The sequence below is a fragment of the Abrus precatorius genome, unplaced genomic scaffold (genome assembly GCF_003935025.1).
Source record: "Abrus precatorius isolate BTA unplaced genomic scaffold, Abrus_2018 Scaffold2, whole genome shotgun sequence".
NCBI classification, from domain to species: domain Eukaryota; kingdom Viridiplantae; phylum Streptophyta; class Magnoliopsida; order Fabales; family Fabaceae; genus Abrus; species Abrus precatorius.
The window spans coordinates 33,491,944-33,515,811 of NW_020874362.1; the positions used below are offsets into that span (position 1 = coordinate 33,491,944).

General features: G+C 28.3%; 2 protein-coding genes across 2 annotated transcripts; both read left to right on the top strand.

The window, feature by feature from the left end:
- Window positions 1–2,663: 2,663 nt before the first annotated feature.
- On the top strand, window positions 2,664–3,624 carry LOC113859135 (protein E6-like). Its single transcript, XM_027491951.1, has one exon. The coding sequence runs from the start codon at window positions 2,694–2,696 to the stop codon at window positions 3,606–3,608; it is 915 nt and encodes a 304-aa protein (XP_027347752.1). The 5' UTR covers window positions 2,664–2,693; the 3' UTR covers window positions 3,609–3,624.
- An 11,173-nt stretch (window positions 3,625–14,797) lies between these two features.
- LOC113859878 lies at window positions 14,798–15,575 on the top strand. Its single transcript, XM_027492544.1, has 2 exons — window positions 14,798–14,992; window positions 15,330–15,575. Exons 1-2 carry the CDS (start codon window positions 14,798–14,800, stop codon window positions 15,573–15,575), a joined length of 441 nt encoding a protein of 146 aa, XP_027348345.1.
- The last annotated feature ends 8,293 nt before the right edge of the window (window positions 15,576–23,868 follow it).

Here is a 23,868-nt window from a genome sequence, read left to right on the forward strand (position 1 = left end):
TAATTGACAGAAGATTATTTTATTAATATTAAATAAACATAAATTACATTACATGAAATACATGTTGAAATTTTCAATTTTGAAAAATCTTCAAAATTGGTTTAGGGGGAAGGGAGGTGTGTGGAAGGGTTTATAGAAAGTATATAAAAATAGTTCATAAGCTTCATAAGTTTTTGACAATTTATTTTATATAGTTTAATTTTTTTTTTAACTTATGCAAATGAGTTTGATTAAATAAAGATAATAAAAATGTTTTAATTTAAAATAGAAAATTGAAAGATGTGTCCATGTTGGCTCCTTTAACAGCTGACAGTATTTTGATAAGATTAATTTCTCATTTATGGGTGGTATAATACTATGGTAAAGATAACATTTTTATTGACTAACATCAAGCATTGTACAATGATTACGAAATTCCAAATAATAGGAAGGGTGCATATTAGCTAAGTTTTTTCTTTTTAATTTCTTTCTTCAGCTCTTACAGGATTTAACATTGTAACCAATTTACTCTTTTCTTTTTTGGTGGAGGGCTTTAGACTAGTCAAGTAGTTGAACTTTATTCCTTTCTTTTGGATGAATAGAACTTTAAACTTTTGCTTTTATAAAATCAGCAACCATGATTATAGGTGCACCTTCTTCTCCCTCTCTTGCTTACTGCACAAAAATGAGACATGGAAGCTTCTTTACCTTCAATTTCACCTTTTCATATTGTTCATCCCTCTAGCTTTTGATAGCTATCCTAATTTCTTTTATTATCTAACTATAAACAACAAGTGTAATATCTTAACATAAGGAAAAAGTCAGAAGAAAAATATAAGATTTCTCCCATTAAAGAACAAATAAATTCATATTTGGATTTTATTTTCTTATGTTGAAATTTGCAAACAGAACATGCATGATCGTTGAGGTAACCTGCTCTGATTTTTCTTTTTCCTTTTTGGCTATTGCAACTAAATGAGTTTGAAGCTGATCCCCAACTTACATACTCTTTGTATGACATGAATGTGGTAACATCATATACTCATATTCACCCTCCCTCATTAGTTAACATGGCTGACCTAAAGGAGTTGACATCAAGGAAGCGTGGACCCTTCAAAACAGTGACTGTCCAACACTATCTGTTTCACTTTTACAATTTTTTTTCTATTTTTAAAAAATAATTCATATTTTCTTATTCACTTCTTAAATGTATTTTTTTAATCAAAGATAATCTTTTTTAAGTTTGATAATTATTTTAAAAATATTGATTTTTTCTTTTAATTTAAACTTAAATTTTAAAAAGCTATGGTATTTTCAAATTCATATCATGTTGTATCCGTATCCACGTTGTCTCTGCATAGGTCGAGCATGCATAGTGCGTGTCACACAATTGTACATTCTCTTGGAGGCATACACTTGAAAATCTTTAGTCTTCAGTTGTTGGTCCTGTTTGTTATGCTAATGAGTTTACCAAAGTTTATTTTTTCACTAGTTGAAATCTTGAAGTTTAAGGAACAGTAAGGTTGTTTAATTAAAAACAAAAAGAAACCAAAGTCAAGTAATGTGGCCGAAACGAAAAGAAAGATAGACAAGTGAAATTGAGTAGCAACCCTGCACTGATTTCATGTGCAAAGGAACTGAGAGGGCCTAAGGGACGCATGCACTTTAAGAAAAGCCCACTGAATAACCGCGTTCTTCAGTCATCAACCTCAATGTGGTAAAAGGGTAGGTGCAGTCCATGATCTAGACAAAGCATTGAGGGGAGGGCACATGGTGTGTGCACCAAATGCCATTATTTTCAATTTTTCATGTCCCACCCACTCCACAATTCACGCATAATTACTCCACCAGGCCTTCATTCTCTTCCTCTTGTTTCCATTCTACTACCCCTTGTGCCTTAATCATCGTCCAAGCTTCAACTTTTTGTGAACACCATCATCTGCCCCACCATTTAATAAGAGCCTTACTTAATCTCAATTAACAATAATCTACATCGGGATTTTCTTTAACAGGGTTGGGGTATGAATATGATTACTTTTTTTTTTCCCCAAAATGCTAACATTTTGAAGTTAATTTTGGGACATATGGCCAAGTTTATGGTGCAATTAGCACTACGGTTGCAATCATTGCGACAGTTTTTGGATCACTGGAATGAGTAATTTGTTTGTATATTTCCTAGTACCTAAAAAATAGTCTAATATGACGCTATTTGCATTCTTGCAATGGTTAGCACATTAGATGATCATGCTACTACTAAATACTAATCAATCATGTCATGGGTTTGCTTAGAAGTAACGAAACATAAGTTAATTAAATGTTAAGCTCAATTTGGATAAGGTGAACGAGAATGCTAGCAAAATTAACAAGGATTTTTTGCAGAACAAGATTTGCAAATTTATGATGATGTTGCTTTGCATAAAGAAAATAATCACAGTTCTCAGTCCTGCCATGAGTAATATATTATAATATGACTAACGAAAAAAAAAAAAAAAAACTTAAGGGGGCCCATTTCAATCAGCTAAAGTTTCCCTTATGTAGGGACCACAATCATCACAAAATCCTCCTCCTATTTGCATTAGATGAGTGGAAAAATTGAGAGGGGAAAAAAAGGAGAAAAAGGGCTTAAGGTCTTCTATATAAAGAAACTTGGACAATCACAGCTTCTCGTCAGTACACACACTCCATACCATCCTTCTCTCTTTCCTCATTCATCTATGGCTCCCATCTCAAAACTCATTCCTTTCCTGTTCTTAGCAACCCTTTTATTGTCCTTCCAAGTTAATGCCAGAGACAGCCAGTTCTTCAGCAAAGTCTCGCCTAGCAACACCAACACCAATAACCTCAGAGAGACAGAGGCTACCAACAATGAAGGACCATTAAACAAGCCAGAACAACAACAACAACCAGCCTTCATCCCAGAGACTGAAAACAGTTATGGCCTGTATGGTCATGAATCTGGTTTGAACCCTCCCACCACCACCACCAATTACCAACCATATAAAACTATGTCTGCGGAGGACACTAGCAAGTACTCCAACAACAACAACTACAACTCCAAGAAGGATGCTTATACCACCAACCAACACGAAATGAGTGAAACAAGGCTCACAGGATCTTACAGCAGCAACAACAACTACTACTACAAAAACAAGGATGCTTTTGGTGGCAAGCAAAATGAATTGAGTGACACTAAGTACACAGAAGGAGGATACAACGAAAATCAGAACAACAACGACAACAAGTATTTCTACAACAACAACAACGACAATGCTGCCAAAGACAAATACTTCTACAATAACAACAATGCCAATGACAGATACTTTTATAACAACAACAACAATGCTGCCAACGAAAAGTACTCTTACAAAAATTACGCTGTGGATAACAGTTACAATGGTGAGAGGCAGGGTTTGAGTGACACAAGGTTTGTGGAGGGTGGAAAATACTTTTATGACGTTCAATCTGAGAAGTACAACCATCCAACACTGCATGATGGCTCGTCCAGAGGAGTGAACTCTGAAAATTGGTACAACAACAGGGGTTACTTTGGCAACAACAATGTGAATTCCATGCAAGGTTACCAGAACCAGGAGGAGTTTGAAGATGACCAAGAGAACTTTGAGCCTTGAGCTTGAATCACTGTCATAGTGAAAAAGAGTTTATTTTCCTTTTGATTTTGAGTATTCACAGTGGGTGTTCCATGTTTTACTGTGCTTTACATTAAAAATAACAAAAAGAAATGTTAAAGGGTAGATAATTTATTGAAGAGTATTATAGTGGTAATCTTATTAAATCTTGCTTTTGGAATTGCACAGTTTATGTCATGATTTGGAAATATGGCATGGAGTATGAAAGCATGAAGTTGCTTTTGAAGTATTATCATTAAGTTGTATAATGTGAACCAAGCTTGTTTCTCTCTTTATTCACACTTTTATCCAAAGTAAAGAAACTCCGGTTCTTGTTTTTCTCTTTGAAACCGGCGCAATATAAGGATTAAAGTAGAGAGAAGCAGAGACAAAAATCAATCATAAGATACCATTTTGAAACAGTACGAGGGAGCACCACACAATTGAAGTTGAGTGGTAAACGTCATTTTGTTATGCCTTCCTTTTGCACCATAGTGGACAAAATGAAATTAATGATTAGCATGGACATAACATATAATAATTCACACTGCTAACTTACTCTCTATTAGCTTGCTGATATGACCATCAGCTAAATGACATAGGGCAATTCATCGAAATGTTTATTTATGATCTATAGTTTAGAGCATTAAAAATCTTCAGGTCAATGGAGCAATATCTACATATGTCTCATCACTTGTTGGTTGCCAAGATTAGAGCTTCCTCATTAGAAATTATACACTGAACAGTGTTTCTTCCTCGAAAAGTAGATAGTTACTCTTGTCCTTGTGCTCAGTCCAGTGGATGGCATCTATATCTTCTATGCTTCTTCATAAACTGTCCCATGACAAAAATTTACTGATATACTCTTTTTAACATATTTTCATACCATTATTAAAAATAAAATAAAAATTAACTATGTTAAGTGGTGTATTAGAAAAAGTGCATTGTTAGTGTTTTTCAAATTTACTAGGTTAAGATGGTTCATTTCGGCCTAACGCTTTGCTAGTCATGTTTCACCAGAACTAATTTAACAGGACAAAACTCTAATGGTTAATTTTCATTTCACAAGACTAAAACCGAAACTTACTCAAAGTGAACCAACCTCTTTGTACATAGACCAATGGACATTGGTGATGTTGGTTGTGATTGGTTAAAATATACAAGTAAATATCAATGAAAAAAAAGAGGAAGTTTTGCCCGTTTCTTTAGCCATAAATAAATGTAGGACAATTTCTGTTTGAAGGTGTACGTGTGTCATGTTGTTGTCAATTTGGCTTTCTGGATGTGCCCACAGTCCATATCAAGAGAAGGACCGATCTACCACATTATTTAAGCATTGGTTCGGTATGCAGAGGCATAATAAATAGATAAATGGTTCAAGCATGTCAATTACGCTTTCTTTCCTCCGTGATTGACGCTCTAGCATAAAAGCAAAAAACAAAAAAAGTACTTGTGTTAGTTTGCACTTTATTTGCATTAAATTAAAGGTAGTATGATTAAATATTTAAAACATGGCCGCAGAAAAAGTACTGCATTTTTTTTATTTTTTTTTAGTTTGGCTCTTGCATAGACTCGATTATTAATTGATGAGAGAACTAAATAGTGCATAACCCTTAGAGCACAGTAGGATGCATGTAAAAATGTCTAAGCTATATGTCTAAACAGTGTAGAACTTTACAAGTCAAACAATTTAATGTTAACAAATGTGCAAATAGGGTGCGTTTACTTGCTGGAATATGGCATCTCTAGGCATAGCAACAGATGACAGTGTCAATTTGTCTTTATTTGGATACTTTTTTTTTTTAGTATGTTGCTAAGAAGAAGCGATGAGACAGGAAGAGAAAGAGAAGGACAGTTGAAATTGTGAATTGTTAGGTTTGAGATTAATTGACCGGTAACCTAAAATACCTAACTCACTCGGCAGTTAAATTTGAGACGCAAGAGGGGGCACCGAATGCCTGGGAATAGCCATAGATGCCACATAGGGAGCAGTTAAACCAAAAAAAAATGATTTTATAATAAGTTTTTAAAGACTTTTTTAGCAGTTATTATTTATAATTTCTCATAAAAACACTAAAAATATCTAATTTAAGGAGTTGTTTTATAAGTATGGGGACCCTATTTGAAATGTACCATAATTTTGAGGTTGGATGGTGAAAGTGAGGGAGTGACATGTTGACTAATCATCACCCTAGCTCTCTTGGTCTTCCCTCTCTCAAAATTCAACTCATTTTAGTTTACACTCGTCTACGTTAACCAACTAGATTTGTTAATTCAACGACTTCTCGTAACAGTGAAAGAATGGCTACCTCTATTATCATTGTCCATTATATTTTTTATTAAAATACCTTTTTCCTATAGTTTTATTAATAATATGAGTATTTTTATATAAAAAATTTAAATTGATGTTACAAAAAACAATTTCTGTGAAAAAACACGTAATTCCAAAAAAAATAATGTTTGGGTGACTAATATCTTAAGGATACTAATAAAAAAAGGCATTTTAACGCTAAAAGTATATGGATATGATAATTAGAGTGGATTAATAATATTCTTTAATAGTTTTCTATTATGGATTTCTTAATTAATTCTTAAAAAAAATAGTTAACGTTTGCTAAAAATAATAAGGAGAAACTTCCATTGATATCCAAACTTTGAACTGAACTGAACCTATTCTTGTTGCTTTGAAAATTTGAGTTTTTTTTTTTTGTTTTGATTTATTATTTTGTAGTAAAAATTTGGAAATAGATTGAGAAATACTATCTCAATTCTAGGGAACATCATATGATTTTTATTTTTCTTAAAATTCAAACCTAGACACTTGTTAATTGAATTTTATTTGACAAGTATACCGAGTTATACCAAATAATAGTGTAAATACAAATATCATGGTTACGAAAATTGTACTCAACTACTAATTCAGAAGTTTATAACTATTTGAATTTAATCTTGAAGTGATAGCGATAATGTATAATGTTTGATAAAGAATAAAGTAAGAGAATAGAATATAGTAAAATAAAATAAAAATTAAATGTATAAAACAGGTAGAGTATAATCTTCTCAACTTTTATTTCAAATAATCAAATCACATTTAAACTCAGTTTTGACATCTAACTAAAAATTACGTTTTTTGAATTGGACTAATTTCAATTTTTCAATAAATAAATCTTTTTTTCTTAATTAAGAATCTTAATTTTTTAGATTATTTTTTAATTGAAACAAGTATTAAGTTTAAAATAGTACAAGATCACGTAATCATCATTTATATCTCTATAATATCAACAACTATCGTGCACTACTTTAAGATCTAATTCACTAATAATTTTTTTAATTATGAAAGTGAATTTAAAATCAATCGATGATTGATTAACTCCATAAAAGCATTAAGAAGTAAAGGAAACACTTAATTGAAAGAAAGAAATTTGAATTCAAATGCAATAATTTAATTTACTATAAATTTGAATTGTGATTCATCATTCTCTAACCACAAAATCTAGTTAAATATAATGAAAAAGAAAAACAAGAGAAAGAGAGAAAAAAAGAAGAAGAAGAAAATTCTATTAGAATTAATAATGGTTGGACTTAATTTCTTAATCTGAAGTGTTTCTCAAACCTTAAAACATAGAACTTTCAAAAGTGAAATATGAACAAAAAAAAACATGATTTATGTAACTTTAAATATTCATACTGAATTTTTTAACAACTAGTGTAGCCACAAACTATTAACTCATTCCAGTAGACTTGTGTAGGCACGTAACCAAGTTTTATGCCCACACAGGAACTGGTAAGTTAGCATTTCTTCATCAATTCTTTATGGAGTTATATACAGAGCTCTTGTGTGCACAACTAAGTAGATTATACTTTTTTACTATGACCACAAACCTCTTCACGTGCTCACACAACTTATAATTTTCTAAGTTTTAAGTAATTGTCTTTCTAGTTACTCTTGCACCCCAAAAGTAAAAAAGTAAAAAAAAAATAGATTAAATATTTTTACAACTTAAAAAAAAAACAATTAACTTAAACCACTACAAACTTTTACACACTCAAACAATTAAAATATATTAATAAAACTTCACAAAATCACTACAAAGCATAGTCTAATACAATCAAATTAACACTAATGACTCTTTAATCCTAAATAATAATAAAAAACTAAACATAAAACTTATCACTTATATTCACTTAATAACATTTCATAACATGCAAAATTGACTAATCATTTAATGGTTGGGGCTGGGTGTTTAATGCTACCCATTAACTAGCGAAAGCCACTTGGTCTGACCAGGTTGTTTTTTAAGGTGAAGGCCCATTTTTGTTGCAATAACTGTCATGTATCAAGCCCGTTATAATGGACCAAAGTTAAAATATATTACACGGCCACATGACACCGGGTTCACACATTACAACAAAAATTAAAATTAGCTTAGTTAATGATAGATGTGTTGTATTTTAATTAATAGTTATGTTAATTTTGTCCTTAAATTTGTACGTTGCTCTTGAAAAAAGTTTTAGGTTCTAGCAAAAAAAAAAAGTTTTAGGTCTTTATGATTTTATCATATTTTTAATAAATTTTTATAATTTTAAATTTTTTAATTAAATTTTTATAATGAAAGCCCATTTTTGTTGCAATTACTGTCATGTATCCCATATAAGTTAACACCGTTATAGTTTTGTTAACTATTAATAACATTATAATTTTTTATATGACAACTTCTTACTTTCTTTCCTCTCTCCTTTTTCCCTCTTAATTTTTTTATAAGTTTAGTAAATTTTGTAATATCTCATATTTATGAAACAAAAACAATTCCTCTCTTTTTAAATTTTAATTTGAATAAACATTTTTATTTAAAAATAGTAAAAGATAACCCATTTATATAAAAATCTATGTCTTCAGCAAAATCTTTTGTGCATCAACGCAATAATTGTCAAATAATTAAATAACGGATGACAAAAAGAAATTATGTGTTTAAGTTGTATATAAGTTTTTTTTTTCTAGAAATATTATTTTAGCAATACAAGTTGTAACATATTCTTTCAAATATATATTTTGTTTTTGACAAAAATTTATTTAAAATTATAAAAATCATGTAACTCTCACTCGTAATTTAATAATTTATAGTTATATTTTTATAGTTTTGAATACATTTTATCCAAAATTAATGTTAAAAAGTACGTAGAGAATGTGTTTTATATAAGCGTTACTCAGTTAGAGAAATTCCAAGGAATTATAAGGTGAAAGCATTTGACTTGAGATTGAACTTGTAATGGAAGAATATCAGCAACATCATTAGGGAGATGAACTCAGAGGTTCTGAGGGAGAATTGGAGTGTTTGCAAGTTTGATCACATATAAGAAGGATGGAGATAGGCCCATAACGGAGGTGGAGAACATGGTTTATTCAGAGACACCATTGAACTCATGTTTGAAAATCATGTTACCAAGAGAGTCGTGGAGATTGAGTTTTTTATGCAAAATTCATATGATAAATTATGCTATAAAACTTAGTGATATAAAAAAGACTCATTTTAATAAACTATATAAAAAATATTAGATAAACTTAAAATAACTTATAAAAGTTATAATTATTCTTATAATTTTCTCGTTCACACCTTAAATGAATTAGAATGAGTTTGGTTAATCCATGTTTAAAATAACAATAACCCATGTTGTTCCATTATTAGAGAAGGCACCACACGCACGCACAACATTACATGATTAATTATATATGCTAGTGTCGGAGAAATAGTTACAAGACTTTGATCCCTCATGCACTAAATATTAACAAACTATTAATTGATAGATCTAACTTAGAAAAACTCGTGCTTATGCATCAAGTATTTAATGTCTATTGAATGAGACTTAAGTTTTCTGTTCAGTTTAAGTTTATACAAACAAAAATGTTATAGAGACACACGTTGATAAACATCAAACATCTTTTACTAAACTATTTTCATTTTACATTTTACTATGATAAATATTTCATCAGTAAATATTTTCCTTTTTTGGGAGTAAAAATCTCTTTTGGTCTGAAATTAAATTTAATAATTTTATTAACTACGTTCTTAGTGACAAAATAAGGCGAAAAGAGAGGTCTTTACTCTTTATGTTTGTGACAATTAAAAAAGAAGAAACAAAAATAATAAAAATGAAAAAAAAAAAAAAAACTATTATAACGTGACGTTGAATTGAATAAAGATAGATAGATTTACAGTTGAAAGGGAAGGAACCCACATCCAAATTTCACAATGGATTGTGATTGCTTCTACTCAACCATCGATTATCATAATAATTAAGATTAGTGCCACATACCAACCATCCTTAACCCTAATCAAAACAAAGAGACAAGTCCACGTGGAAGCATTTGAGTGGTGCACAAGTGTTGGACTCAAATTGAAGGGAAGTGGTAAGAACTGTGTCACACACACACTATGTACGGATACCGACGCTCCTTTGCATCCCTACCATGCAGATGCAGTAACCAAATCAAACGCTTTCAATTTTAGTTTTAAAAGAAACTTCTGTTCTTGCTTTAAAATTTTAAGATAATACTAATTATTATTTTTTAAGTATATTTTTCTCTACCTCAAGAGAAAACAGAAACTCATTTAAATTCAAATTGATCGTAATAGGAAAAGAACATCTTATTACTTGTTAGAGCAGGAAAAGGAGGATGATAATATGGTCATACAGAAGCTGACAATGGGTTTATGTCGATATCTGTTATTCCCTTTCATCATAATAGTTATTAACTGTCGGCTATAAGAATGATAATTAATTGGGTATTTTATATATTCATGATCCATCCCCAAATTACAAGACACATAAACTTTCTGTAGCCATGTGCATCATTCATCAAATCTGCAGATAACTATAATACAATATGGTATTGACGTTCAAAAGAAGAAAATATTTGGTATTATCTAGTCCATACTCATATAAATTACTAAGAATAAAATAATAGGAACTAGAAGTATCCTTAAACTCTATAATTACTAATGATTTCAATTTTTTATATAAAAATAACTAAAATGAATATTTTATGCTAATGACCAAACATAATTAGGATAACTCATCCAAATGCTTTTAAAAAACTTTCATGATTGAGATTTATATTTTTTTCTCTCTACTAACAATAAGAATTGAACATAATAATCAGTGTTACTATTCAAGCAAATAATAATAATAATACAAATTTTAAGGGACATGGTGAAGAAAAAACGATTTCTTTATGGGTAGCCAACATAGTTTGGTAAACGGATTTCGTTCTTCAAAAATTAGGGAATACATTTTAAAAGATAAAATTTAAATATAATTATTGATTAAAAATAATTAATTAAAATTTAGTAAGTTTATAAATTATTATATACTTACATAATTTAACTATTTTAATTATATATATATATTCATTATTTAAATGAACTAAATCCAAACCAAAAATACACAAATGACGAATGCTGCCAACTGCTTTGAATTCTACATTGCTATCCCACCGATCGAACACAAAGGCTAAGTGGCAAAAAACAGTAAAAGCACTTTTCTTATACCGTTCATAAATTATCATTTTAAAATGATCAATCGGTCCATTTCAGTCTTGAAATTATTCTATATATTAAAAATGTAACTTTTGTACAGTATTATTTTATATATTAATAAGAATTATTAATTTTTATAATAATTTATTTAAAATTATATCTATTGAATAATTTAATTATTTAAAATATACAAATTTTTATATAACAATGCATTAAAATAAATTTCTAATTTAAATCTTAACATTTATGTATATAAGTCAATTAAATCTCTATTGTTAAATTAAAATAAAATTTTAGGAAGTCAAATTTAGATGCATTTTTAGCGAAGTTAGAAAAATAAAATGAGTATATACAAAGAATATAATTTTTTATTATTTAAAAACAACTTATACTTTTTATTTTTTTAAACTTTAAGAATCTATCTTATTTAATTTTTCTAAATTTTAAAAAGATATGTTATTTTTAACTTATAAAAAAATTAATCATTTTTTATACTGATTATTTTTTTCTTCTGCAAAGAGATTTTTAAATAGTCCATTTAAATTGAGCCTTAATCAATTACTCTTCGTATTTTCCCCTCCTATTATTAGATGTTGTAGCATTGTTTTCTATTAACTAATGTATATTTTTTTAATTAAAAATTATATAATATTTATACAAATTAATCAATTCATACTAATTAATTTTTATTTTAAAAAATAAAAATATTTATCGCATATGCTTCTTTTTGTCAAAATTACACTCCCTAACATATGGTTAGCTCAGTTTTTTTACTCTAAAATCTTCTTATCATTTTAGATAAATTATAAATAATTAAATAGACAAAGTTTGTGTGTTTTGATTAATTAAAAATAATTTATTATATTTTAAAGGTATAAAATAATTAATTTTTCTAAAAAATTATAAAAAGGGTATAAAGTTGCAAAAAATAGTTGATTTTGTATTAAAAACAATCAATTATAAAAAGTAAAATATGAAAATAAAAGTTGACTAAAAAAATAAGCTGAACTTTTAATTATAAGCTTAAAAAAATTATCATGAATAAATTATTTTTTATAAAAATTAATTAAAAATATAAATTGATTAATATGCATTGCTAATTAGTTGCTGAAATATCATGAATTGGTGCTAAAAATTTGGTGTGCAAAATTCATTTCCAACTGAAGCAATGCCCAACAGGCCAAGTGGGACCCGGAGTCTTAAATGTCTAACGTTTAAGAAAGAATACTATTACGCTAGTTTGGAGACACGTAAACTCTTCTTCGTTTTCTCTCCAATACAACATTTCAGTTTCCTCTGTGATCATCATTTTCCTATTCAATTCTCGGTAGACGCAGAGACACCATGGTTTCAGAGGTAATATCAATAATAATTCATTGCTCTTTTGCTATTCTTATGCACAATAAGAACTAAGACATTCAAAATATGCCTTCTTTCTCCATTTTCTTTTGTCATTCTGTATTTCTATTCCCATTCCCATTTTTTCTTAGCTTGTTTTCATTTATATCACTGTTGGGACTACAAAAGTTCAAGACTTTTTTTCTGGGTATGTTATTGCTGGTGATGAATGCATGTTAATAATATGCTTGAGCTGTGAAATGTTTTAATTTTAAATTGGAACTGAAACTGAACTTTTGTGCCTCTGGTTTTTCTCTCTATGCGTGGTTAATGTATGCAGTCTTGTTTCTTCTCTTGATTCCCTGAATTAGATAGTGAGGAACAGATTTTATGTTGTTCTTTATTGTTAATCTTGCATGTGCTTTTTAATGGAACTGAGAAATGAATTCCTGGTCCTATGTGAGTTTCTTGCTATTTTATTAGCCGAAAGTGATCTTCACCATACTGCTGTTAGTAAAATTTGCTTTTCCAGATGAACTGGCATGATGAAAAGAAAACCATGTCTATGATCAATGTGTGTACTGTAAAATTTGTACTTTCCAGATGGACTGACATGAAGAAAAGACCCCATTAGTGTCTCTAGTTAGGACCATAATGTAAGTAGTTGTAAAATTGGTGGGCATACGAATTAACATTTCATTAAAACCCATCAATGTTTGTTGTCCGAACTTAATTGTAAGAATGTGGTTTGAACTGAAAGAACAGTTCTGATTATGTCAACATGTCATCTACTAGAAGCAGAAGTTAGTACAGAAGATGGGGTAGCAAATGCTGGTCCCCTGTCAGGGAGATTACTATTTTATAATTTTGGAAACTTAAGAGTTAAAGCCATGAAAGTGGCAGATTCAATTTTGAATTTTTAGCATAACATGTCAAATTAGATGGTGTAGGAGCACAGTTTCACTTAAATGTCTTTCTCACTGAAACAATTATCTGTTAAACCATCCATGTATCATTGCCTTACTATTCTTTGCATTTGATATAGCATGTAACAAGATATGGAAATCTAGCAGAGGCACATGATGTGGGCCAAATCCAAAATTGAATGGAGCAAAATGTTTAAGAAAAATAAAATATGTACAATAAAATAAGGGGGAGTAATAGATCTGAGAAATATCTGGAGAAATGAGCCCATAAAAACCACTGAATCATGAGCATGTATTTTTACTTTAAAATTGTAGGGGACACCAGTTAAATATGAATTATATGAACAGTTTAATCACCATTGATTTGTCTCAGGTCCACTTCCTTTAATAAGTTAGTATATTTTTTCTTTTGTAGTTAGCCATAACGCTAGTAGAAGAGTTTGTACAATCAGCAAACCAGAAATAGAACCTAGTTGCAGAAATAATAAGCTCTGTAAATATGACATGAAGATTCATAGATGATGGGTGACAGTGTTTACTGTCTGACATAGATACCAAAAGGTGGTCAGAACAAATTTTCTGCGTTTTAGAATCTAAAGACACAATATCTTGTTAACCTCACCCATGTTATATGATAAAGAATTTTATGATCCTCCCGAATACCAGGTTTGTAGATAATTTTTTTAATCCTTTCTTTACATCTATTAAAGGGAAGAATTGCATCTTCATATCAGCAAGACTGAAGGAGCAAAGAATTAGCACCACAAGGAGGATAGTATGGACAATAAATAATGTTAGAATGTGTCAGGTTTGCATGACCCATACACCTGAACTTTGGCAGCAATTGTACCTTACATATTGCTCAACCTTTCTGTTTTTCTAGCGTAGTATTCGTTCTACATAACATAACTGATCCAATTCAGCACAACTTTTCCCTTTATAACTTTTATTTTGCAAGTTGAATTTGGCACTCCAGTATCCACCGACAACTTTCCAGTAGCCCTGTGAATATAATTTCTCCTTTAGGCTAAGCCACTGAACTTTTGTATGCATCCATCATGAGAAGACCTCTACTAACTAGACCCATTTTGATGCAGAAGCTTAGTCAGCCAAATCACAAGTTTAAAGTAGCTCGTAGTTTAAAAGAGCAGGCTCACCTTTACATTTAATCCACATTCTTGAACTCATTATGTATATACGACATAATAGGTGTAATGGAATATGCATTGTATGATTTCAAGTACTTTTACTAGAGGAAATACCAGTTTATTGATCATAAATTTTCGACTCCACCTGAACCCTTTTGACTAATCTGTTTATAAATGCATATACGTTTTCTAAAATTATATTTTGTAACTTTTTCATTAGGCAATAGGCACCAATTTTAAACTAAATGTTGCTATTTTTTTTTGCCATTTATTCTCAGAATGATGAGGTGCCTATTGGATGGCCATTTGGTCTTGGCATTTTGAATATTATGAGACTTAGAGTTGCGGAATCACCCCCTTCTGCTCCAGCAGAGTCATACTCACTCCACATTCCATCCACCAGTTTTTCCTCCTTCTCATCCTCCAACCTTGATACAGAGGTAATCTCCTCTCTCACTATTGATTAGATACAATGCTTTTGCTCATTCCATTAAGTGAAAAGCACTTTGAAACAAAGAGAAAGGTATATAGTTAGTAGTAACTCCACTTTGTAGCTCACTATACTTAAGGTCAAGCGTGCACAAATGAACATAATAACAAATTAATTTCTAGGCTTTAACAGAACCTCTGTTAATATGGAAAGGAATTCTGTGCAAACCACATGCCTATGAAATTGTGCACTAGTCATTGACTGTAGTTGCTATATAGTGGTTTAAACTGTTTAGCACTGAATTGATGTAGATTTTTCTAATTGCTTTCTTCTGTTGGAACAACTAGTCCACGGCATCTTTCTTTCAAGACAACAGTGTATCCCTCGGCCATTTACTTGGAATAAGATCAGGTGAGAGGGAACGCTTGTATTCGTTAAGATTAGAAGAAAAGGAGAAGAAAACATTAGCAAAAGGATCATGTTCTGACGCCTCTAAAGTACAACAAGTGGATATGTCTCGTGGCATTTGCATACCTGTACTACTTGATGCCCTATTTAAGATTAGCAAAAGTAAGAAAAGTTCAAGGAACTAGCTTAAGATGTTGTGAGTGTGACACATCAAAAAGATACAAACGATTTTTTTTTAATTTCAGCCATTTTTTAACTTTCACGAGTTTGTTGTAACTTTGTTTTATTTCGAACTAAAAAATATATAAAAAATAGAATTGATTGTATTTTTATATATTTTGATCTTTTTCACGAGACTACATTATTTGATGAACTACTTCATACGACAAGTAATGTTGCTGTCATAACCGGGTGGCTGCGACAGAAAAAAAATATTTTTAAGAAAAATCAGTAGAATTGCTACTAAAGTTTATCAAAGAAAACTTCGAAAAAACTTAAAATTTTGATATTTGAAAACAAAAATAGATTTGAGAGTCATTTAGATGTAGTGAAAGTGTTAGCACCTTACCATGTCCGTTTAAATGACGGTTACCGTAATTTAATTATATAAATTTATTATAATTTTGAAAAGTATTTATTTAACCATTAAAAAATAAATGTTGCTATTTTTATTTTTAAAGAAAGAAGATTTATTTATTAAAAATATTAAGTTATATCTTAGAAAAGAAAAAAATATATTTATAAAAATTGTTTTGACTTGACGGATATGATTCTGCTCCTACATATCTCCAGGTGCGAACTCAACACCTCAAAGTCACGTAATTCTATATAAAAAATTTTGAGATTTATGAGACTTTAAAAGAGCTTGTTTTAAAATTAATTATTTTATATATTTATTTTAAGAGAAAAGAAATAAGAATCGTTTATATATTTTAGGATACAAGATAGTGCAGTTATACATGTTACTCTAAGATAAACAATATGGGGAAGAAAAATCACACATCCATACTGTAAGTCATTATAAAAAGTGTGATAATTAAGATCGAATGTTTTAATTTATGAAAAAGTATTTTTAATATATTATTTAATTCAAAAATTTTAATATTGAAGACATTTAAGATAGCGTAAACTATACATAAATATCTCATGACTTATTTGTTGACCAAAGGCAATGTAAATTACACATATGTCACAAAACATTATATAACTAAAATTTATTAAAAATATTTTATTAAAGTTGGAAACAGAGTTTACAAATTTTTAATATGAAATTAATTTTAAAGAGAACAAATATATATATATATATATATATATATATATATATATATAAATTGATTAGTAAAGATAGATGTTTAATTAAGAGAAGTTAAAATATATTTTTAACAAGTTTGTATTGCGTGATACCAAGCTAACGTTGATATACAAATGTCTTAACGATTTAAAACGTATAAGGGTAGAGACGCTACATAATGACGTTACAAACTGCTGAATTAAATTAGTTAATAAATTAATTTTTTAATTATTTATTGATTAAGAGCAGAAATTTTTAAAAGAAGATATTTAGATTAATCAATTCATAAAATAATGTATCAACGAGATTATTATTATCGTTAATTTAATCAATAAATTAATCATTGCTGATTAAAATAAAAACATTTGAAAGGATACAATTTATAAAGGCAAAATAATTAGTAAAATATCATTCAATTTTTAAAAAAAATTATATTGCATGAAGTTAATAATAACGTAGGTACATATTAACTTTAAGATTTATAATGCATGAAGGTAGATATGTTACATGTTAAGATCATAAATCGTTGTATGAAAAATATTTTGATCTAAATTGATTGATTAGTAAAATAGTAATTAGAGTGAGAATACATCTTGATTGATTATTAAGAAAAAAAATTATTATTTAAAAAAATATAATAAATTAATATTGCCTAAAATCTCAGTAACGTAAGTACACGTAAACTTTATCAATTTATGATACTTGACGATAAAAAAAACTATACATTAATATCATACATTTATATAACTATTTTATTTATATATTTGTTTATAATTTTTTTAAATGTAATTTACTAATCAAATCATATCAACTTTATATCAAAATAAAACAATGTTAAAGATAACAATATCAATACACAAATAAATTATAACAATAATAATAATAATAATATAAAAATGGTAATAATAAGAATAAAAGAAAATATTTGTAACATTATCAACATCTTAAAATTTTCAAATAAATATTAAACATGACTAACCCAATAATTTTTTCATTATTTAAACACACACACACACACACACACATATATATATATATATATATATATATATATATATATATATATATATATATATATATATATATACACGTGATTATGAACAAAACACTAATATAGTATTATATCACATGTTCACGGTAGAATATGCACCAGGAGATATTAAAAAGAAAGCAAAATCAAATGGATAAGATACTTATCACATGCTCACAGCAAAACAAATACTAAAAGATATAAAAAAGGAAGAAAAATCAAATAAAAAAGGCGCAATTTTTTTTAAAAAAAAATACAGAAATAGACTCATCTACATTTTATTTATCCAAATAGACCTGAATACTGTAGCAGCAAAATGACAAGTGGCTTGGTATCACTTAAGTAAGGTCTCAAGTTCGAGCCCTTGTGTATGTAAAAAATCTCTAGTAGTAGACTCACTTACCACATCCAGGTGTGCGACCCAGGTCGAATACGGATTAAATCGAATGGGAAACCGAAAAATAAATAAATATTTATAATATATTATTCTAATAAATATTTATAAATATTTTGTTAATTATATATAATAAAATAAGTTTTATTATTTGCATTATGTTTATATTTTTATACTATTTGAAAATAATAATAAAATTTATTTTACATATTTAAGATAATAAATAATATTTTTTTTCTTATTATATTATTTTACAAAATTATATTAAATAATATAATAAGAAAAACAAAAATATTATCTTTTACTAATAAGAATAACATTGATGGGTCGACTCTTTATTGTTCTCTAATGTACATTAGAGAACAGAGATGTACATTAAAGAACAATAAAGGGTCGACCCAGTGTCGTCCGTTGTCCCATGTCAGTGTCTATTTTTCCCTTGAAATGTTGTCCTACCATTGTGCAGCTTTAGGATTATTATCTTTTACTATGTTGTAATAGTATAAGAATCTCGGTTCGGCCATCCCATATGCTGGAAACAAGATTATAAATTAAATTAATATAACTAACTAAGCAATTGTATAAAATATTACTGATAACATAGAGTACGTAATGAACATAAATATGACTATTTATAATAGTAACATTGGATTCTCGGTCATTCAATGCTTCACCACGTTTTACAAATGATGGGGACCTCTTCATTCACATAGACTAAGAGATAGTGACTTCTCAGTCATGCATAGCATTGGATTCTCTTCTTATTCAAGCCATCCCATATACTTCCAAACAAGCTTTCTCTAGATGCCTTCTGACATTCACTTAGACCAGGTGACTTCTCAGTCACACCTAATATTAGATTCTCTTCTCATTCAAGTCATCCCAAAGTGTATCATAAATATATTCATCCAAGGCCACATGTTTTCATTCAAACCTGCATCCATTTTTGTTCTTTGTTTCTCTCTGTCTTTGCTCCCATTACTAAAAATGTTGTTGTGGAAGCAAAACGAACAAAGGTTCGCCTTCATTGGAAGAACGGTAAGTTTTACACATTACCATTATTAATTGAATATGTAAATCAATATTCTACATACAATGTGACTAATTTACTAATAATTGCAGGAAACTGCTTTCTGTCATTTAATGTCAGAACCCAGTCCTCTAATTGTTCATATACTTGAACAACATAGTTTTGCTAGGGTAGCAAAACTAAGACATCTTAAGGTGGATCACGCATTGATAACAGTTTTGGTCAAGAGGTAGGGACCTGAAACTCACACATTCTATTCTCCAATAGGGAAGTGCACCATAACCCTGGAGGATGTTGCACTTCAACTTGGACTAAGAATTGATGATTTACCAGTCATTGCTCCAATAATGTTTGACTGAGAGGAAATGTGTGACACATATCTCGATATCATGTCAGTCAAGGGAGAGTCACTTATTGGCTCTATGCTGAAACTGAAGTGGCTGAGAGACAACATGTTGCAATTACCAGAAGAACCATCTGAAGAAGTTCAAGCCCATTGTAGAGCTTATATACTAGGTTTAATTTGAGGTATTTTGATGCTTGACAAAACAGGCAACAAAGTACATCTTATGTATTTAGGTTTATTAACTAATCTTAGAAGAATAAGACGATATAGTTGGGGTTCTGCTTGTTTAACTATGCTGTACAGGGAAATATGCAGAGTCACAGAAGTTGGTAGCAAAACAATGGGTGGTTGCTCATCACTGTTAATGTTTTGAGCATAGTATCGCATGTTATATATTGTGCCAATTTCTAGTAATTCACCTACATAATAATATTGTGGAATACAGATCAATGTTTGATCACATTCAAGCTAATAAGATAACTCTTCATATTTATTTTCTTATCTTTTACACATCATCTTAAGTAACAAAGTTAAATTTATTTATAGTTTTTATGGGCGTCATATCAAGACTTGCAAACATCAATACCCATAGAAGCATATAGAGATGTCCAACTGTAGACTTCATGTACTGTCATCCTTTGTTTTGCAATTGTTGAATGACACCAAACAGATAGAGTCAAATTATAGTTTCGTCTCTTCCAAGAAGTTTCTTCTCCACTGAATAATTTGAATGACCTCCACAAAATTGACATGAGAGGAAGACGGGATGAAAATTGGGTTACAAGACATGCTCAATGTGAGCTGCTAATAACGGGTCATCCAATGCAAGGCTCATTATGTCACACAGAAGAATACATGAAATGGTACATTGTCAATTTCATCTATTTCTTATATATGTCACTACTACTACAAGATCAAAGGAGGAGCGACCAACAACTAAGGACTACCAACACATTTAAAATCAATATGACTTTCATATCGTTGTCCCATGAAATTACATCAATTCTTCCGAACATTACGCCAGAAGCAAACATAATTAATACAAAACATTCATTTACAACAACATCGGAGAATCTTTTTACAAACTTATTTGGAGTTGATTTGATTTTACAACTCTATCTTTAGCACAAACTTACATGCAGTTTTTTTACTAACTAGATTTTGTTAATGAACCTGGTAATTCATCAAATGCATTCCAACAACTAGATCTTCATGATAATACAAATCCTCCACAAGTTCATCATGAAATCCTATAGCAACAACCACAACGAAAAAACCAACCACATCATAGACGTTGCCATCGTTGTGGAACTAACCACCATTATGAAGATAGTTAATTATTATTGTTATAAATTTATTATCATCTTTATTAATACACTTTGTCTTCATCAATGTTACCTTAGTAATATAAAAACGTTAATTTTAAAATATTTGTCTCAAGTATAAATAATTAACTTATAATTTAATATTTTATTTACTTTTTAAAAATAAATTTTTTATTCTAAAAGAATTTATTAAAAATTATAATGGTAAAGTTTTAGGGTTTAGAGTATTAAAAATTATAATATTAAATAATGTAATTTTTAAAAAAACTAATTTAATTAAAATAAAATTTTTATTCAAAATATCATTTTATCATACTAATATTTAAAAATATTAACTCAAAATAACATATTTAAATAAATAAATAAACAGAATAATATTTAATATTTTTATTTAATTTTTAAAAATATAATTATTATTCTTTAAGTATAAAAAATTTAAGCATTAACATTATTATCTAAAATAATTTACTTATTATTTAAATATTTTAATTAGTTTTTAAAAATATAATTATTATTATTTTCTAAAAATATTATTTATTATCTTAAATATGTAAAATAAATATTATTATTATTTTTATTCATTTTGAAGTAATATAAAAATATAAACATAACTAAAATAATAAAACTTATTTTATTACATATAATTAACAAAATATTTATTAGAATAATATATTATAAATATTTATTTTAAAAAATATAAATTATATAAATATAATTTAAATAATAATATTTATTTTATTATATAAAATATAAAATTAAATTTGAAAATGAAAAAAAAAGGCCAAGTCAAAATTCAGTTTTCTGGGAACCGAATTCTGAGTTGCAAAATTTCGCTACAATATTTATGTCTATTTGGGTAAATAAAATGTGGATGAGTCTATTTGTGTATTTTTTTTTTAATAATTTTTCTGTAAAAATTTCAAAAAGCGAAAACTAATATATTAAAATATATGAATACTGTAAGATGAACCTGAGATCCAAACAGCAAGAGTTATTGAAGAAAGATTCATACCTCTGAAGGTGAGGGACACTGTTTATAATATAAAAGCCTAGAAGAATTGATTTTAAAAAAAGTCTCCCAAGAAGGTCCTCTCTCACAAAGTACCATATGCCGCTTTTCTCCTTCGACTATCTTTTCTTTTTCTCGCTTCTCTCGCTGCTCTAGAGCAAGAAAAAAAATACTTCCTTTCCTCTCTATTCGATAGTTTCCTAATATTTGTCTCTCGTTCCTTTTTTTTTCTTTTTTTTTTTACCAATTTGTTCTAGTGTTCCTCTCTATTTTCTGGTTCCTCCTCTCTCTTAAATGCTCTCTCTCTTCTTTTTTTGGTTTCCTCCTTCTTCTTTTTTTTGGTTTCCCACATTTTGGTATATCCTCCTCTTTTATACCCGAGCCTTCCCCTCTTTCTCATTCTTCTTTTTTCTTTATGTTATTTTCTTCCTAAGATGCATCCCTTTCTTTTCTTACTCAGACACTTCATTTTATTTTTTTCAATTTCACACTTAATTGGATGCTTCTTGCAGGCGGAATGGAGCAGTTTGCTTGCTCCTAATTTCACAGACTCACTTCCCTCTTTGTTCGTTTTGTATTATCTAATTAAAAATAAGAAAGAAAAAAATGTATATTCACATTTGCCAACTTTAATTTCAAGTTAGGTGTAAAAATTTGAACTCCAATTCCAAACGTGGGTATGGTATATACATTTATTTGTATTATTAATGACAAATTATTTCCATATACAATAAAAAACAACAATAATAAATAATCAACTTACAAGAAATATTATAAATATAATTATAAAATTATCATTAAATAGGAGTTAATTGCATTTGATTAGTAGTTAATTTACTTCTTAAATATAAATCATTGTCAGAGTTCATTTACAATTATTTTTTATGTCATCAATAATAAATACTACCTCTATTCCTATTTATAAGAAACAAACAACTAATTCATCAAACCAATAAAAATAGTTACATACAATAAATATTAATGTTATTTCAAAAATTGTCTATCATATTAAATGACTAAGTTAGTGGCTAATGGGAAATAAGTGGATACTTATTAATATAATTTTATAATAAATTAAGGATATTAAAATAATATAATAATTAATACATTTAAAAATAAGTATTTGTTTGTTATAATTAGGATAAAAAAATTTAAAATTATTTTCTTATAAATAAAATGGAGGTAGGAGTATACTTTGTTATGATTCTAACACCTAATATCTAAAATAGAAAATAATATTACATCCCTTACGAACAGTTAATGATAAAACTTCGATATAATTCTAGTGTTGTTGGTTTTGTTTATCAATTAATTTTAAATTCTATTTGAATAATATATAATAACATTAAATATAAATATTTAATTAAAATAAAAATCTAATTTCAATTGATAAACAACACTAATAAATAATTTTTAAGTTTTATTTTTAATTTTTTTCTTTTTTAATATATTTTAAAAAATCATATTGCATTTTATAATTTGTTTAAATTAATGAATTGTTGACAACAACAAATTTTGTCTTATTAATTTATCACTTTACAGTACTACATATATAAATATTCTTAAATAAAGGTTCCATCCAATTATAAATTGAATCCCTCGACATGAAAATCAGAATATGTGTACATCTACTTAAAAAGATTTTGGCTAGATATCATTTTCCATAGACAAAAGAAAAGAAAAGTGGGAGCTAGATAATTAATATTAGAATAATTAAATACTTGGTGAGAGTTGAGTTAGAGCTTAAAGAATTTTTTATTTATTTACTTTTTCTAATAAAAATATATACCTTAATAAGATTTCTTTGTTAGAGAACGTAGACGTAAAGTTGCTCTTACATAAATAAAATAAGGCTAAAGAGTCAATGCAAGAAAATTTTAAGAGATCACATTGTTTCAAAATAGCCTATTCTATATTTATTTAAGGTTTACTTCACCACACTTCATCTATTAATTTATTCCTTTTTAGTTTTTTTTATTACGTGTACTCATTTCATAACATATTTTATTAAATAATTTTATGATCAACTGGACACTTACTAGAACACATATAT